At 36.6% G+C, this 15,238-nt stretch overlaps 1 protein-coding gene across 1 annotated transcript in view; it reads right to left on the bottom strand.

The window, feature by feature from the left end:
* Positions 1–15,238, bottom strand: part of ARMC3 (armadillo repeat containing 3) — a 55,467-nt gene that overhangs the window by 14,715 nt on the left and 25,514 nt on the right. Inside the window, exons 11-12 of the mRNA XM_026843520.1 lie at positions 2,327–2,576; positions 1,010–1,146 (exon numbers count right to left, since the gene is read on the bottom strand). Of these exons, the coding sequence (XP_026699321.1) occupies positions 1,010–1,146; positions 2,327–2,576 (387 nt within the window). The remainder of the gene's footprint in view (positions 1–1,009; positions 1,147–2,326; positions 2,577–15,238) is intronic.

Below are 15,238 nucleotides of genomic sequence, written 5' to 3'. Positions count from 1 at the left end.
ACTTTGTCATTAAAAAAAATGAAAGGGATATGGAATGTGAGAAAATTCAAGAAATTAAATTGCTATAAAAGGGTGGTTATTCGGTCCCACTGAATGTAGGACAACATGTAGCTGGATTGATTTGCTGTAATGGATATTTAGAACTCAGAAACCCATTTTTAAGGATACTCCAGTGCTGGAACAAGTTACCTCTGAAAGTTGTGAAACCCCCTCAGTATTGGTATTTACACGGAACAAGAAAAAATATGTCAATATAACTGATTCAGTCATACAGTGGGCAGATGGATAACATCACCTTCGAGGTCCCCTGCTGACCTAAATTTCTGAGATTCTCACCCTGCAGAATCCCCTCATAGATGGATTTTAAGTATCTGTGCAGTAATTGGAGAAGTGTCCAGCAGAGGGAGCAGGACAATTACATATATTTTAATTTAACAACAACTAAAAGAGTCACCCTGTTTAAGGACCCCTGTGTAGTAATTCTTATAACTCAAAACAGCTTTTGTAATTAAGATATTAATATATGGAACTTGGAGTTTTTAAGAAGAAATAAAATAGAGTCTCTTTTACATGACACTCCAGCACACCTGCAGTTAACCAGAGCTTGTAAATCAAATTTAGTCTGTGTGTAATAAGTACAATTTACTGTGTATTGAACTTAGCCTGAAACCTTTATTTCGGTTTCATATGTATGGAGCACTGTAGTCCCTAATTTTGACTGATACAAATACATCTTCAATATAAAGCTTAATTCATTCACAGAAACAATAAATGCTTTTATAATTCCAGACATTCCTCTCTTCAGGCTTACATTTTTTTCTTAAGACTTTTGTTACTTAAAATCAATACCGTTGCATCTGTAACATCTGTGGTGCAAAAGTAGCTTCTGCTTACCAAAAATTATAGCTTCATTTTGCTATTCTGCTATAAATAAATAAAGATTGACTTTATATAATAGAGTTCTCACACCAGAATCTTCCCTCTGTTACTTAATACAATTTCTACTCACCCTAGCCTGCATAGTTCAAAGGCAGTTAGTTCATCGCTTGCACAGACCATAACAGCCCAACAGGCATTTCTTCTGACTTCTTCATTCTTAGAACGCAGTAATTCAACGAGTGGTCCCAGTCCACCTGCATTTCTCAACTATAACAAAATGAAGACATTGCCACTTACATATTTCATCTATCCCAGCAAGAACAGCCGGTGAAATTCACCTTCTGAAATATTCAAGCCTTGTAGACAAGCTATGCTGGGCTGGTAGAAAGGCCATTTATGGGGATTCTGTGTTGCTGTGAACGCTGCATAGGCTGGAGCCGCAGCAAGCTTCACAGTGGTACAAGGCACAGATCCCTTCTGGCTCTGCCTTGCTTTACAGTTATTAGATTGCGGTGTGGAAACTGAAGAGACTATGCAACCCAAGACTGCCACAGAGAGTTACACAGCTTTTTCTGTGTTCTCTTGCCTCCTAGCAACTAATTTACATCACAATATATTTGAATTTGTATTGTATTGTGTGTATGACAATCTTATTAACATCCTATTCTCTTGTGTGCTACAGTATCTTTCCTATACATGCTGGAGGAAATATTGCTCATTTGGATTTTTGAAGAGAAAGACATTTTAAGGACGCTGAAAGAGGTAGAATAATTATCTATGTCCCTTATTCATGTCCTAATTAACAGCCTTGACCCATGAGAAAACCCCAGCTTATGATCTATGAATGCACATAGCATCATCCTTATTTATGAAAAGAAAATAGTATGACCATTGATCAACAGCAAAATGTTCAACTTGCTGGATGCCATTGATCAAGGGATTAATTATATTTTGAGTTTTCTCTGAATTACATTTACTCCACGCACATCCAGTATCTTATTAATCAAGGTCAGATATTGCTGTTCAGGCCTTGAAAGTGGCAACAGAACAACACTGAGAGAGCATACAGAGGACAGAAATTCTCATCTTCAAAGGTCAGCTGACAGCTGCAACTGAAAAAAACCTTTAATGTCTAATGCTCATAAACATGGTGATTAAGGTATAGCTCTGGTTAAAGCTCACTGAAGCCACTGGAAAGCTGTATAAAACATTAATTTGGTGCAAGTGAATACAGCAGTAAAAATACAAATTAAAGAAAACCCTTTCCAAGTTCTCATGACAAACTGAGCTAAAGTCAGCTGAACAAGCCTATGATGAAAGTGAAAGATTAGTTACAATCTAGAAGCCCCCAGACTTTTTGGACAACAAAATACAAAGATTTTACATAATGCCAGCCTCAAGATACAGAAATGTTACAAATCATCACAACCTCAAAAAGTAGTTTTACCTCAGTTCTTGCATCAGCATCACAACCAAAGGTAGCCACAGCAAATGCTGCTTTGCTTTGTACTTGGCTGTTGGTCGAGCGCAATGGTTCTTCAAGCACACTCATAATACCACACCTTTGGATATTTACACGGAATGGCTGTTGCATGGCCAGATTTGTTAGCACTGTGGCAGCATTAGCAATGGCTCCATCTCTCTGAGAATTCAAGGTATTTACTAATGGCTCAATTCCTTCAGCCTCAGCAACAGCACTAACAAAATGAAGGAGAAAAAAAATCTTTGTTATTTTAGGACCATTTTTTCTTCTTATGTGCTGTATTTACCAATTAAATTAGTATTACATTTTTAAAAATTAAATTAGTATTACATTTTTTTAATATATATATATTTATAGATGTCATTTATGTATATGACTTGTGATGTGAAGTACAAGAGGCACAACCTAAGCAGACAAACCAAGTCACAAATTTCTAGATTCTTTCATCTTCAAGACATGGATTCTTTATGAAATTTCAAACAAGTGAATTAAATCTTGCGTATTTTCAAAGATGCAGAATTTTTGTATCTTTAGTTCCAGGCAAATGCCTCTGCAGACTCTTATCACTTCTCCCCATAATCATTCTAGCACTACTTCTGAGGAGGATTATAGTGCACAGAATATCACATTGTTGTTCTTTGTGCTGTCTGTAAATTTCTGTGATCAGATACCAAGGTGACACAAACATAATACACCAAGTTTCTGCCGTTCTTACAGGAGTAGGTGGACATGGTGCAGTTCAGTGCAATACAGAAATTACTGAGCTGGCTTTATACAAGCTGATTTAGATGGCAGAAGTACAGCAGACACAGCAGCACAGAGTTCAGGACTGGCTGAGACTTCATCACAGTTCCACATCAACTAGTCTATCAGTAGCAGATCCAGCTTAAATATTCCTTCTGCTCCCAGATATTGCAGCTGTGGCTGAAGGGTGCTGCCCATGTCAGCCCATGTCACCCACAAATGTGGGTGTGGCCAAGTTCTGAGCTAGACCTGCAAAACAACTTGTTTGCAGATAAAATTGGGGAAGATTGTTCGGCTATTTGAAGGATCGTTTCATAGATGTAGGTTAGAGGACAGCCAAAGAAAAAAACAGTTGAAGAAGTGCTACAGGTAGGAGAGAGCAGAAGGTGTAGGCAGCTGCACTTTTAGACACATTTGCAAATGACTTAAATCTGATGTGTTGCAAAACTAAGAGTCACATGGGCCTGCATCTTAGTCACAGCAGAAGAAACTGGCCTATGAGCACTTCATGTTACCACTTCTATTCTGCTTCCAGCACCCATCAGGACAGTGCCTTTTAAAAGAAAAAAAAACCCAGTCAACTTCATATTGAATGTCTTGGGTAAAGAATATATTTGAAAGCATCTGGTGACATGGTTTACGATGATGGTAAACTCCTGACTACAACTGATGCAGATCCTGAAGAGAGAACCTGGCCTGGCTGAGGGGAAACTATCATGCTCTAAATAATCTGAAAAGGCATGTTTCTGGGTTACCACTTGATTATGTATTCTTTTGTTTCTTTGCCATAGGCAAATGGAACTACTGATACAAATGTAGTTTACATTCTTCAAATGCCATAAGATAGTCCATAACTTAAGATTTTTGTTGACCTTGCTTTCTACTAAACGACAAGAACTTATTTCTTTGCCTATATCATGTTAGTTTTGTTTCAGTGGTATTTTTTCCAATGTTATTATAAGCCAGTACACTATAAAATTTGAATTGTCTTCGTTCTGAGTTTGTATATAAAATCTGATCAAATGATTTGAGGCATATGTCCAATTTACTATCTGCTCTTAGTAATTTTACATTGGGCTCATCTGTTTGTTAAACAAAAGTTGGCAATATTGTTAGCAATGGAAATGTGCAGATGGCAATTTGAATTTTCCTTGCAACTGCTTTTTATACTCTCTTTTAGTGCATTTTGTCTATACAAACTCTACCACCTCTATACAAGCATATCTAAGCCCTTCAACAACAGAAGAGTGTACATTTTTTATAAGTTCTGCTAAATTTCTGTCAACACATTAATAAGAGAAATCTGGATGCAAAAATCTTACTTTTACTGTAACAGCATCTTACCAAAATCTAACTAAACTTTTGTTAATTTTCACAGTTACAAAATAAACACAAGCTTAGAAGTATTACATATACAAGAAACAGCTATGCTATCAAAGACTGTCAAGGCATTGATAAAAACAAGAAACCTTAGGAATGCTGATAGTCGTGCTCTACACAAACAAGATAGAAAGCAGAATACATGCCAACCTATGCCATATAAACCCACCACATGGGCAACATGATGTAGATCTTACTGGGAACTCCTCTTAGTGCAAGTATCTCCAAACCAGATTTTCAGAGAGGGGGTTGCAGATACTCCTGAGCATAGCTGGAATGAATCCATAGAGGATAAGAGGGTTTATTAGCCTGATCTCTGCCTCAGCTACTAGGCAATGGCAGCTCTCAGGTAGTGCTGGAGCATGGGCATAAGGAAGGCTGGCAGGCAAGCAGTAGTTCCCAGTTCAGAAAACCAGAGAAAAGGCAGCAATCCAGGGACTGAAGGTGGGTAGGGTTATTAGCTTGGGTGCAGCATAAAGTATAGGGCCACTCTGGTGTTGGCTAATTAATCCTCCTGGAGCACCAGAAACTTTAAAGCAAGTACTTCAGTCTCTATTCAGAACTGAATCCCATGTTTTCAGATGTCCTGCACTGCACTGCTCAGACTGTCTTCAATTAGTTGGATTTCCCCTTATCTGGGCGTCTTCCCTCCCCTTCCCTCCTTGACCAGATAAAGAAGAGCTCAAAACATTTTGTTCGGGTTTGGGTTTTTTTGTTTTGGTTTTTGTTTGGGGGTTTTATGTTTGGTTTTGGTTTGGGATGTTTGTTTTTTTTTTTTACTTAGGTAAGGCCACTATTCCTAGGTTCTCTGGTTAATACTGTCTTCTCTTCCCCATGAAAATTTTATCCAGATTTCCAGCTTCAGGTGTGCTGTAGCTCTATCCAGGTTGTTGTATATGAAGAAATCCTGGACATGTTGATTGCACATGTCAGGATGAGCTATACACCATATGTATCACAGCTTTACTGGAAAACATCACATTCATAGCACATGTAACAATGACATGATGTACCTGCTGACAAAGTGTGGTAGAGACTCACCACAGATGCACACAGCCATGGAGTAAGGCACATCCATAAGCTATCAGATTTACAGCATTACACAGTATATACATACATGCCTTATCTGGGAAAAAAACCTACCCAAAATCAAAGAGTTTTCCCTGTAAAATGGATACACAGAAATTCCAGGATTTATGGATCCACTACTCATGAAATGCATCACTGCAACTCACAGGGAAATTATATCCAATACTTCTGCACTACGTATAGGACATACTATTTCTAGATTTCACCCAATAACACATGTATTCTACCATAGGAAATCCTAATAAATGTATAGTCCCTAACAGATTGATTCCAGGATGATACATGAAACTGAGTGACGTAGCCAATCACATTATAAGCAAATTTACTATAATTTCCATAAAACCAGCAAGTACACAAGTACTTAACAAAAGAGCAAGGTGACAGCTCCTTGTATGTTCAGAGCTGACCTCAGCGAGGTACAGAGCACAGCCAATTTTCTCAAGTGCCACTCAACTTCAAAAAGGTTGAGAACCACTGATTTAGAAGATCATACATATTTATTTCAATTCTGCATTCTACTTCCACACAGATTCATTCTGAATCACAGTTTCATGAGTATAGTTTAATCAAGTAACACAATGGATCACAAGGCAAAAAGAATTCATGTTAGAAGTGACAACAACAGGTAATGAGAGCTGAAGGTAACCAATACCTTTGAGAATAAGATTTTAAGAAGGCATGAACACCCGAGGGCAACGCTGTGTCCTGGTAACAGAGATGCATACAAGAAGAGGTTATGAGGGAAGAAGGAAGAATGGGGAATCCATAGTTCAACTCACTCCTACCCTCTGGAGAACACAGAAATTGCACTGTCACTCTGGGCCGTGGAGCCCCAGCTGCTAAAGAGACGGCAGTGCCTGACCTCAGAAGAGAACTGAAAGTATGAATATGCTTAAATTTTTAAGAGGCTGAAATACTTCAACATTAAGATCCAAGTATGGCGGACCTTGTTCCCTTCCATCTTGGGCAGGGATATGCACTGTGTAGTGTTTTATTACAAGGGAAGAAAAGTCAGAGGAAGAAGCACTGTCTCTGCTTAATGTAGATCAGCACCAGCCTCTCTCCTTGCCTCCAGAACACACTCTACTTCAGACACATCCTGCTAAGATGATGCACTTTATCAAGTGCTCCTACTACAGGACTACATCCTCAAGGAAGAAGGGAGCCTTGGTTTAGCTGAAAAAAAGTATACAGTTTTTGATGTGGAAAAGGAGTAAATTATATAAATCCACAGCTCTTTTCCTCCACATTGTGTAAAAATTCAAAATACATCAACTTCCCTAATCATGGAGAGAAAAGATTAGGGAAAAAGAAAGAAGGTAATGACAAGGGGCAAAAAAAGGATGTTGCATTTGCATCACCATGTTTTTTTGAAAAGTGAAAGCTAGCTGACTAAATCACAAGCAAACAAGAAAAACCAGACAAGATAGGTGTAGAAATTAAAAAGCTCAAATTAAAGGTAAAATAATTCAAATGTTATGATTTATAAGCACATGGTTATGATCATTAGAGTGCCTAACCTAACAGGATTAGGCATTTACCTTAACCAGGGTATACACGGTTCAAGTACGCTAATGACCTTACCCATGCCCTGTAGTGAAACAGTAAAATTCTGATTACAATTTAATTCAAATTACTGTATCCAAGAATAGCCAAAATATTTTTCTCAAGTGTCATTGGAAAAGCAGACATTAAAAGGCCAGAAAATAAATATTTAATATTTAATATTTAATATTAATTTTAAATATACATTGTAACAAGTTAAGAGATTTTCTTGAAAATTCTCTAAAAGATCACTCAAGGCTCAAAGAATAAATGCTGAGAATCTGAGAAAAACAAATGTTTACTGGTTTTACTGCAAAAATAAATTAAAAGTTGACGATAAAATCATTACCAAGTTTCACAGTACAAACTTTTTTTAAACAGTTACTTTGGAGATGCATATGAATTTCACCGAACTTAATATTTTGTTACTTTAGTTGTCTGAGGTACAATAGGAAAGCTCAGACATTAGTAAAGTGTTGTGAAAACAATCATCAGTAAAAATTGGACCAAAACTCTGTGGGTTTTTTTCTTATAATTTTAGGACTATAAGCTCCCTGGGGCAAGAACCACCTCTCTGTTGGCATCACATATCAAGCATAATAGCTCTGGTCCCCGACCAAGGCTCCTAGCCATGGCAAGAAAGATAACTGGTTATTTACTTAGTGCATAGGGAACGGTCCAGCTAGCTTTTCCTCCTGAAGGTCTAGCCTAATGGAGAAAGCAACTATTGGTGGTCAAAGAGCTGACAGAAACCACCAATACTGGGCCCCAAACCCTTAACTGAAGCACCCTCTCATGAAGGGGAGACAGAGGGGAAGAGCAGTGGTGCAGCTTCACCCCACTGTTTACTCTGGATTGTGCTTAATTTACACTAGTGAGATTGACACTTCATGAAAATGGTGAAGTATGTTTGGTTTTGCTTCTTCTACCACAACTGAACATAAACTGGTTTATATTAAATTATATTTTTATTCACTTCTATGTTGTTTACTTCCCCCCCCCCCCTTTTGACTGAGGATTGAACACAATTTCTGCTTAGAAAAAATTCAAATTTTTCCTCCTCACAAAGGCCACTGGACTCCTTACGGACTTCATTTTCCAAATGTATTTGCAACTGCATGTTTAATTTCTGTGCAAAATTACTGTGATTGTGTGTGAGGTGCTTAGCTAGCCATTTGTGCCTGTGCATATCTCATTTTCATACATAATTACATGTAAATTATGCATAAGAATTATGCATCTAATTACACACACATTTCTTAAAATCAACTCTATCTGTGTTAAATCGCATGACTTCTTTTTCACACAGGGCACTTTTGATCCAGCTCTATTATGCAATTTCTGACTGAGAAAGAATATCATAACTAGAAGTTTGAAAAACATCAAGAAATATCTTCCTTTTTATCCCTTAAATATATTAGTATTCTTCATTTGCCTTGTTATACCATCAGAATAATCACATCTAATAAATGTCTTCTGCATTTACCAAAAATTTCACTTTGTGTTTTAATTATTTTCAAAAGCAATTGACTGTTGTATATAGTCACTCGTATTTTATTTAAAGGCTAATATTACTTCCGTTTTCTTCACTATACAAGGGAAATTAATGTCAGTATGTTTATTCTGAGTAAGGGACTAGCAACAAGAGACTCTGATCTACAATTTGGGACCTCTTTATGCTACAATAAAAATATTGATATCAACAAACCATATTAATTTTTCATTTCAGGAACTGAACCCTCTATTCCTGGTTTTTAATGACAAGTATCTTGTTAAAACATCAACAACCCCAAAACTCAATAAACCTCATGGTCTGGAAGCAAAAAAACCTTAAATTGTCTGGGTTAGCAGAGACTGTAATACCTGACTCATTTAGCAATACACAGAGATCTTCTAATGTCTGTCATTGAACTCATCTGACAAAGTTACATAGATCTCAGTTCTAAAACTGTAGTATACCTAATTTAAAATATTACAGTGGCATTGGTAATGAACTATCTATTCATGATATCTGAGCCTTTCAATCATAATATTATTTGCAACTTTTATTAAGAATCTCTGACATTTCCACTATTACACCAATGTCTTGAAATTCAGCAATAGAAACCCTCTTCCCCCTTAAAGATCCCACATAGCTTCAGCCAGGATAAGCTCATGAAAAAGACACTATCCTCCCTCTCTTTTTTCTGATCCAAGATGTAGCGCATGCAAAAACCAGTAACACAGCACAAATGATGAGAGTCTGTTATCTACATTGTTACAAAAGCAAAAGAACAGGGAACATTCAGTAACTGCCGGAGCAGCCTTCATGGAGGTGTAAGGAAAGAAAGAGAAAGCCAAAGCTGGGTCACCACAACGTCTGAACAGAGAGACTGAGGAGACTGGCTCTTCTCTGTCTTCGGAAGCACAAGCTGAGGAAGGACAGAAAAGCTGTGCCAAGTCAGTCCCTCTACACATAGTATTCAGATTGTGAAACTTGACCCCATCTTTCACTTCTGGATAAGTCTTTTCTGGACAGCTGTGAATTTTACCTCAAACGGCAGCAATCTGTTCTGCCTTGCTAAAGGCTCAAGCTTTTATAACGATTCAGAGTGGAGAAACTTACACTTTTAGTTTTCTTCTTTTAAAATTAAATCTCTAAGAAAGTACACATATACTACCATGTTAAGAGAAAATTACTGAGGTTTCAAGACAAAAGGTTTAAAGTTCCTTGTGAAAGCTTGTTTTTACCCCCTTGTGTGTATGACAGTCCAATTAGAAAATGTGCCACAGTCAGTGCACAGGTTAAATTCACAGCAGGACAGAATTAAGTTTGCATGATCAACCATAAACCTTCAATTCCCTTAAACACACTTGAAATAAGTAACTTCACATTATACTACAGTATGTTAAAACATATACTTAAACAATTTGCATTAATTGAGAAATATGCTACAAAGAAAACGTGTGTGTAAATGCACCAATACATTTGTTTGAAAGTTACTCAAATGTAAAATAGCCCTTGCCACTTTTAATTCATAAAAAGTATAATGAAATCATTGCACTTATGCCATTATATAAAGCACAGTTTCTCTCCCAGGCTTAGGAGTCTCCATCCAGGAAGAAAAAGGTTTAACCTGATCCCACAGAGATCTACCATGGGAAGTTACAGGTGACGACACACATGCTCTGAGTGAAATTCCAGCCTTCAACAGCTAAGATAAATAGTGATCATACAGCAAGGCTTTGAAGGTAGGAGAGTACAAACAGCCTAAACGATTTTGCTATATCTTAAGGTGTCGAACTTCTATATAGTTACCACTATCCCAGTTTAGAAGTGCTCTGTTTTCTGTCTGAAACTGTTTTCAATATACTTAGGTTCTCATGCACTTTAGGGTGCTATGACGTGAGATTTGTGTTGGATAGAGATGAATGCTCTATATTGGTCTCTGTCTTCAGTATAACCCCTGGTAGGCAACAGAGCTTAAAAACAAACAGGAAGATGTGTAACAACATTTTTTGTGAAATAAGAGCTGTACTGGGAACAAAATGCAGTTGCAGTGTCTGAGTCCACAGAAGGACTTTTCCATATAGCCACACCTTCACAAATCTAAGAGAGAACCCAACAACTGGCTGAGCGAAACATTTTGCATCTGCCAGCAGGGCATGATTTAGGGTACTGTCCATGGGTTGTGCATCAGTCATCTGATGTGATGTTAAAGTCATAGTGGGAGCTCATTTCTGAATGACATGCCAACATTAGGCCTTGATTCAGCTTTTCTGCCAGTGAAGAAATTCACTAGAACATTTTGCAGTTTTCAATGGAAGTCAATATGTAACTTGTAAGGAAAAGCTTGTGAGCTCTTAGGTAATGACCACGTCTTTCTTCTTCATAAAGTATCCATCACACCATGGATATACCATACAAGAAAGACAAAACAAGAATCTGTTCATGGCATGAGTTAACTGCTTGTATTTGCATAGGGCTCAGCACAATGGGTGCCACTGTAAATAAACACCACAAACGACAAAACCCAGCAAAATCCCTTTACCTTGCAGCACAGTAGCTCAAAAATACAATTCTGTCACTAGGGGTCAGTATTAAAACACACTACCTTTACACAATGCAGCTAGTGGCATTCTATTGTTGATTCCCTTCTTCAGAAACATAAACTTACGTTATAAAGAACTATTAAACCATAAAAAAGACCAAACCTATGCAATGTATTATTACCTATTTCTGTTCTTAAGTGTAGCTCTCATGTACTAGAAATTTTTGTTCCTGTTCTCATAAATTAATGCATATATTCATGCAAATGTATTATCTTAACGTAATACCGACACTTCAATATTGATCCATTTATGCAAATTAGAATCCATCTACAGAAAGAGAAACGCTATGATTAAGTTTCCCGTTTTCTAATAGGGAAGATTACTGCCTAGTGATATCACTACATATCGGTAATAATCATTACTTCCTTAGATAATAACAAAATTTGAAATGTAAGAAAACTGGACATTCTTTAAATTAATCCCTTGACAGCCATACCTGTCTTAAAAACAATAAAAATTTGCTGTGGAGACTGAAAACTTCCATTTAAGAAGGTGAGAGACTCTTACTACAGGTGAGCATTATCCACATGAAATGGACTGAGAATGTATTTTGGGTCATTAGATCAGTATATGAATTTCACTTAGAAATAGACACAACACCCACTGAAGCCAAGGGAACAACTCACTTTCTCCTCACTGGGCACTGCCCATAACTAATGAGTTCTCAACCTACCTTCCTATCCCCAATCTACTCCCAGATCTTGGAAATCTTGATACATTTGAGAAATCATACATTCTAATGCTTTGATACTGCCTGTAACTGCCTATATGGACATAATTTTGCTAATGTAAATAGGTCCACTGATTCCTGTGAAGAATTAAAGAATTAGAAAATTAAATAACATCAAGCTTGATAACTCTGCAATTTTAGGGATGCTACTTTACTATCTCAAATCCAGATATAATACTTAGAAATATGCAACATAGCCCTAATTATAAACCCCAGGAGAAACATTCTGCCAGATCATAAGTCTGTCATGTACCACAATTTCCTGCAGCCTTTAGTACAGCTGAACAAAAAAGATCCCTTTTCTTCTTGCCCCAGACCAAACTAACTGAATGCTATAAATTTTGCACTTAAAATAAACAATTTAAGACAAATATTATTGAGGCTGTTAATTAGTTTTCATGTCCAGTACAAAGCTCTAAATTTCAGAGCACATGTTTTTCTTTAGTGGTAACTCCATTAGGTATCCAGAATTCAGACACTGCCAGATTTATGAAGACAGCTATTAGAAATGGCATTTGTGCTACGACAATACTGAAGAAAAAAGCTGGTCAAATTAATGTTTGACTAAGTGGTACACTTGAGATCTTATTTCTGTGTGTTACTTCTTACTAATATCATACTTATATTTAACGTGATTAGCTTATCCTAAATACATGAAAAGCAAAAATAATTGATTATACTTTAAATGCGAAAAAATAGGCAGAGGCTGAAGTAAAACGTTTGTTCTGTAGTTGTATAGCACAGAATATTTTTTTTCTGTCCAGTAGATGGCACTGCTGTTTCTTTGTTTGTGTGCAATTTTTCAATTTGTGCATAATGTACATTATTGAGGTGACTGCCTACATTTCCCACTGCTTGGACACATCAAAATTAGACAGATTTCATAGATTCTTTAAAATGGCATTCTGCTGTCCAAATAACTGTATACAGTTTTCAATAAAGCAAGTTGGTGTTCTGGATTAAAAAATGTGAAGTGGATGCAAATAGCCAGCTGAACATAATTTTTTTCTTCCCAGAAGCAGACAACAGAAACAAATTCTGACACATATATCAAGGATGGCTTCAGAGTTATACATATAGTAACATAATAAAATAATTTCTTTATCATGTTAGAATAAGTACATTGGATTTTAAACTGCAGAATACGATGCTATTTCATTTTCATTTAGCCTAATATCAATATATAGCAGCATTAAAATGCTGTCATTACTTTATAATAAGATTCTGATAAAAGCATCATCTGGGGGTGTCAATCTGTAAACTAATGAGGCATTTGACCACTGTACTTTTTTCTATGTGTTACTGAAGCATGACATATCAGCTCTGTAGCAAAAACTTAAATGTTGAAATATTTTAGAAGTTATTTATAGTCATTTTTATGTGTTCTGGTAGAGATCATATTGAAAATCCATGTTTTCCAGCAAATGTGAAAACTCAAACCATTTATACGGGACTCACGTTCACTTCTGCTCTAGATCTTTGGTTAAAATACTATGGGGGCCAGAGTCATTAATTTATTTATTTATTTATTTTTGCCAAATTGTGGTTGTTTGGGGACTTGTGTAAAATGACAAGCTGGTCTCTATCCCGTTCATCATGAACAGGTGTTCTAATTACAAAACCTCCACCATATTTGACACCTTTATTAGCTGTCTCAGTTGAGAAACAAAGGATTGATTGGGTAGGGGTATAGAACTAGCCTTTCATTGCTGTGGGGAAGCACCTAAAGGTCAAGGTTAATATACATTAGTGGGGGGTAGTATTGCCCATTGCCTATGCTGTTCTTGTGTTATTAATCAATGGAAGACTTTATCCTTATGAGCTAGCTATTGTGGTAGCCGCAATTACACATTTTTTTAAAAACTTGGGGTTTTTTTCTATATTATATGAAAAGCAGACAACGCTTAGTGAACAAATGTTCCTAAGAAGAGCAACAAATCTCCAGCAAAAATAGCAGTCTTCTACTCTACATCCTGTAATATATACTGTACAAAATGAAAAGTCAAGGTACACATCCTTCAATCAATATAATACATGCAAAAATGCTCATGTAATGAAATATGACAGAACACGTGTATGAGTGCAACAAGATTGAATTTCTGGCTAGCCTGTAAAAAGTGAAAACATTTATAGTAAATCGTCTTCCCCTTTACTGTAGCCATTTTGTTCTTGCCACATAAGGTCTACCTGCTACAACTAGCTTTATGATTTAATATTCTTGAAGGGTTTATAACAAGAATCTAATATATAACCAATAAAAGGGCACTAGTCTCATTACTCTCATTTGGGACCAGAATATTGTCAACATAATCACACAGCAAAGTCACATTATTATAGAAGTATTTCAGCATCTTCATTATACATACACTTATTTTCAGTGGTTTACAAGACACACACAAAATATTCCAGAATGAAATATGATTATGGTAACTCAATCTGGAATGCATTTTCTCCAAACAATTTTTTTTCCTATTATGTGCATGTAAAATAAATATAGGCCAGATACTCAGTCAGTGAGCTGGAACTATACCAATTTGTATCAGCTGAGGGTTCAACTCTATATATTCATTTATAGATCCTAGTCACACTTGGACCCTTCTATGACTTATTAATGGTTTTGATTTAGAAATGAAGCTTTGAAGTAATTATACAGTCACATGGCATTCATCCAGTATACATATTTAATGTAAATTATTGCTTCCTGATTTTCACAGAAGACCTGTGATTAGATTATCTGGTGCTTCCATATTGTACTTGGAGCTGGATTGCAATGACAGAGTATACGTAAGCCACCTTTACAGTTTCCTGACTCTGCCCAGCAAGAAACAAATACGGACTCCATTATAATGCAGAGGAACAGAGACAGCTATTTCCCTGCCTGTGGTCTCGGAGAATTGTTCTAGCAGTTAAGCTAAATAATGTCCTGACTATCTCCTTGGCAAAAAAACTGAATGTGTTGGCATAAGCTGCTATACCAACTCAAAACTCTCCAGAGATTCCCTTTTCACAATGTGAAACCTCAAAGGGCTGCGCTATGAAAAACAGCTGTAGCGGAGCTGAAAGTTTGACCCCTAGACTCCAGTACTGTGCTCTTTTTATGTGTGTATGACTCCCACTGACACCAACTGAAGAGTCATGCACATGAGGAGAGCAGAATATCAGACAAAAAATCTACTATGTGAATCTGAGAACAGAGTATTATTCTCTTGTGTCAAATTATGGCTCCATCTGGTAACATTAAGTGAATACTGGTGACTATTAGAGCTGAATCAATAAATTGGAACAAATAATTTATT

Source organism: Athene cunicularia (assembly GCF_003259725.1).
Source record: "Athene cunicularia isolate RWA chromosome 2 unlocalized genomic scaffold, athCun1 chr2_part1, whole genome shotgun sequence".
Taxonomy (NCBI): Eukaryota; Metazoa; Chordata; class Aves; order Strigiformes; family Strigidae; genus Athene; species Athene cunicularia.
This window is presented reverse-complemented; position numbering and strand designations above follow the sequence as displayed.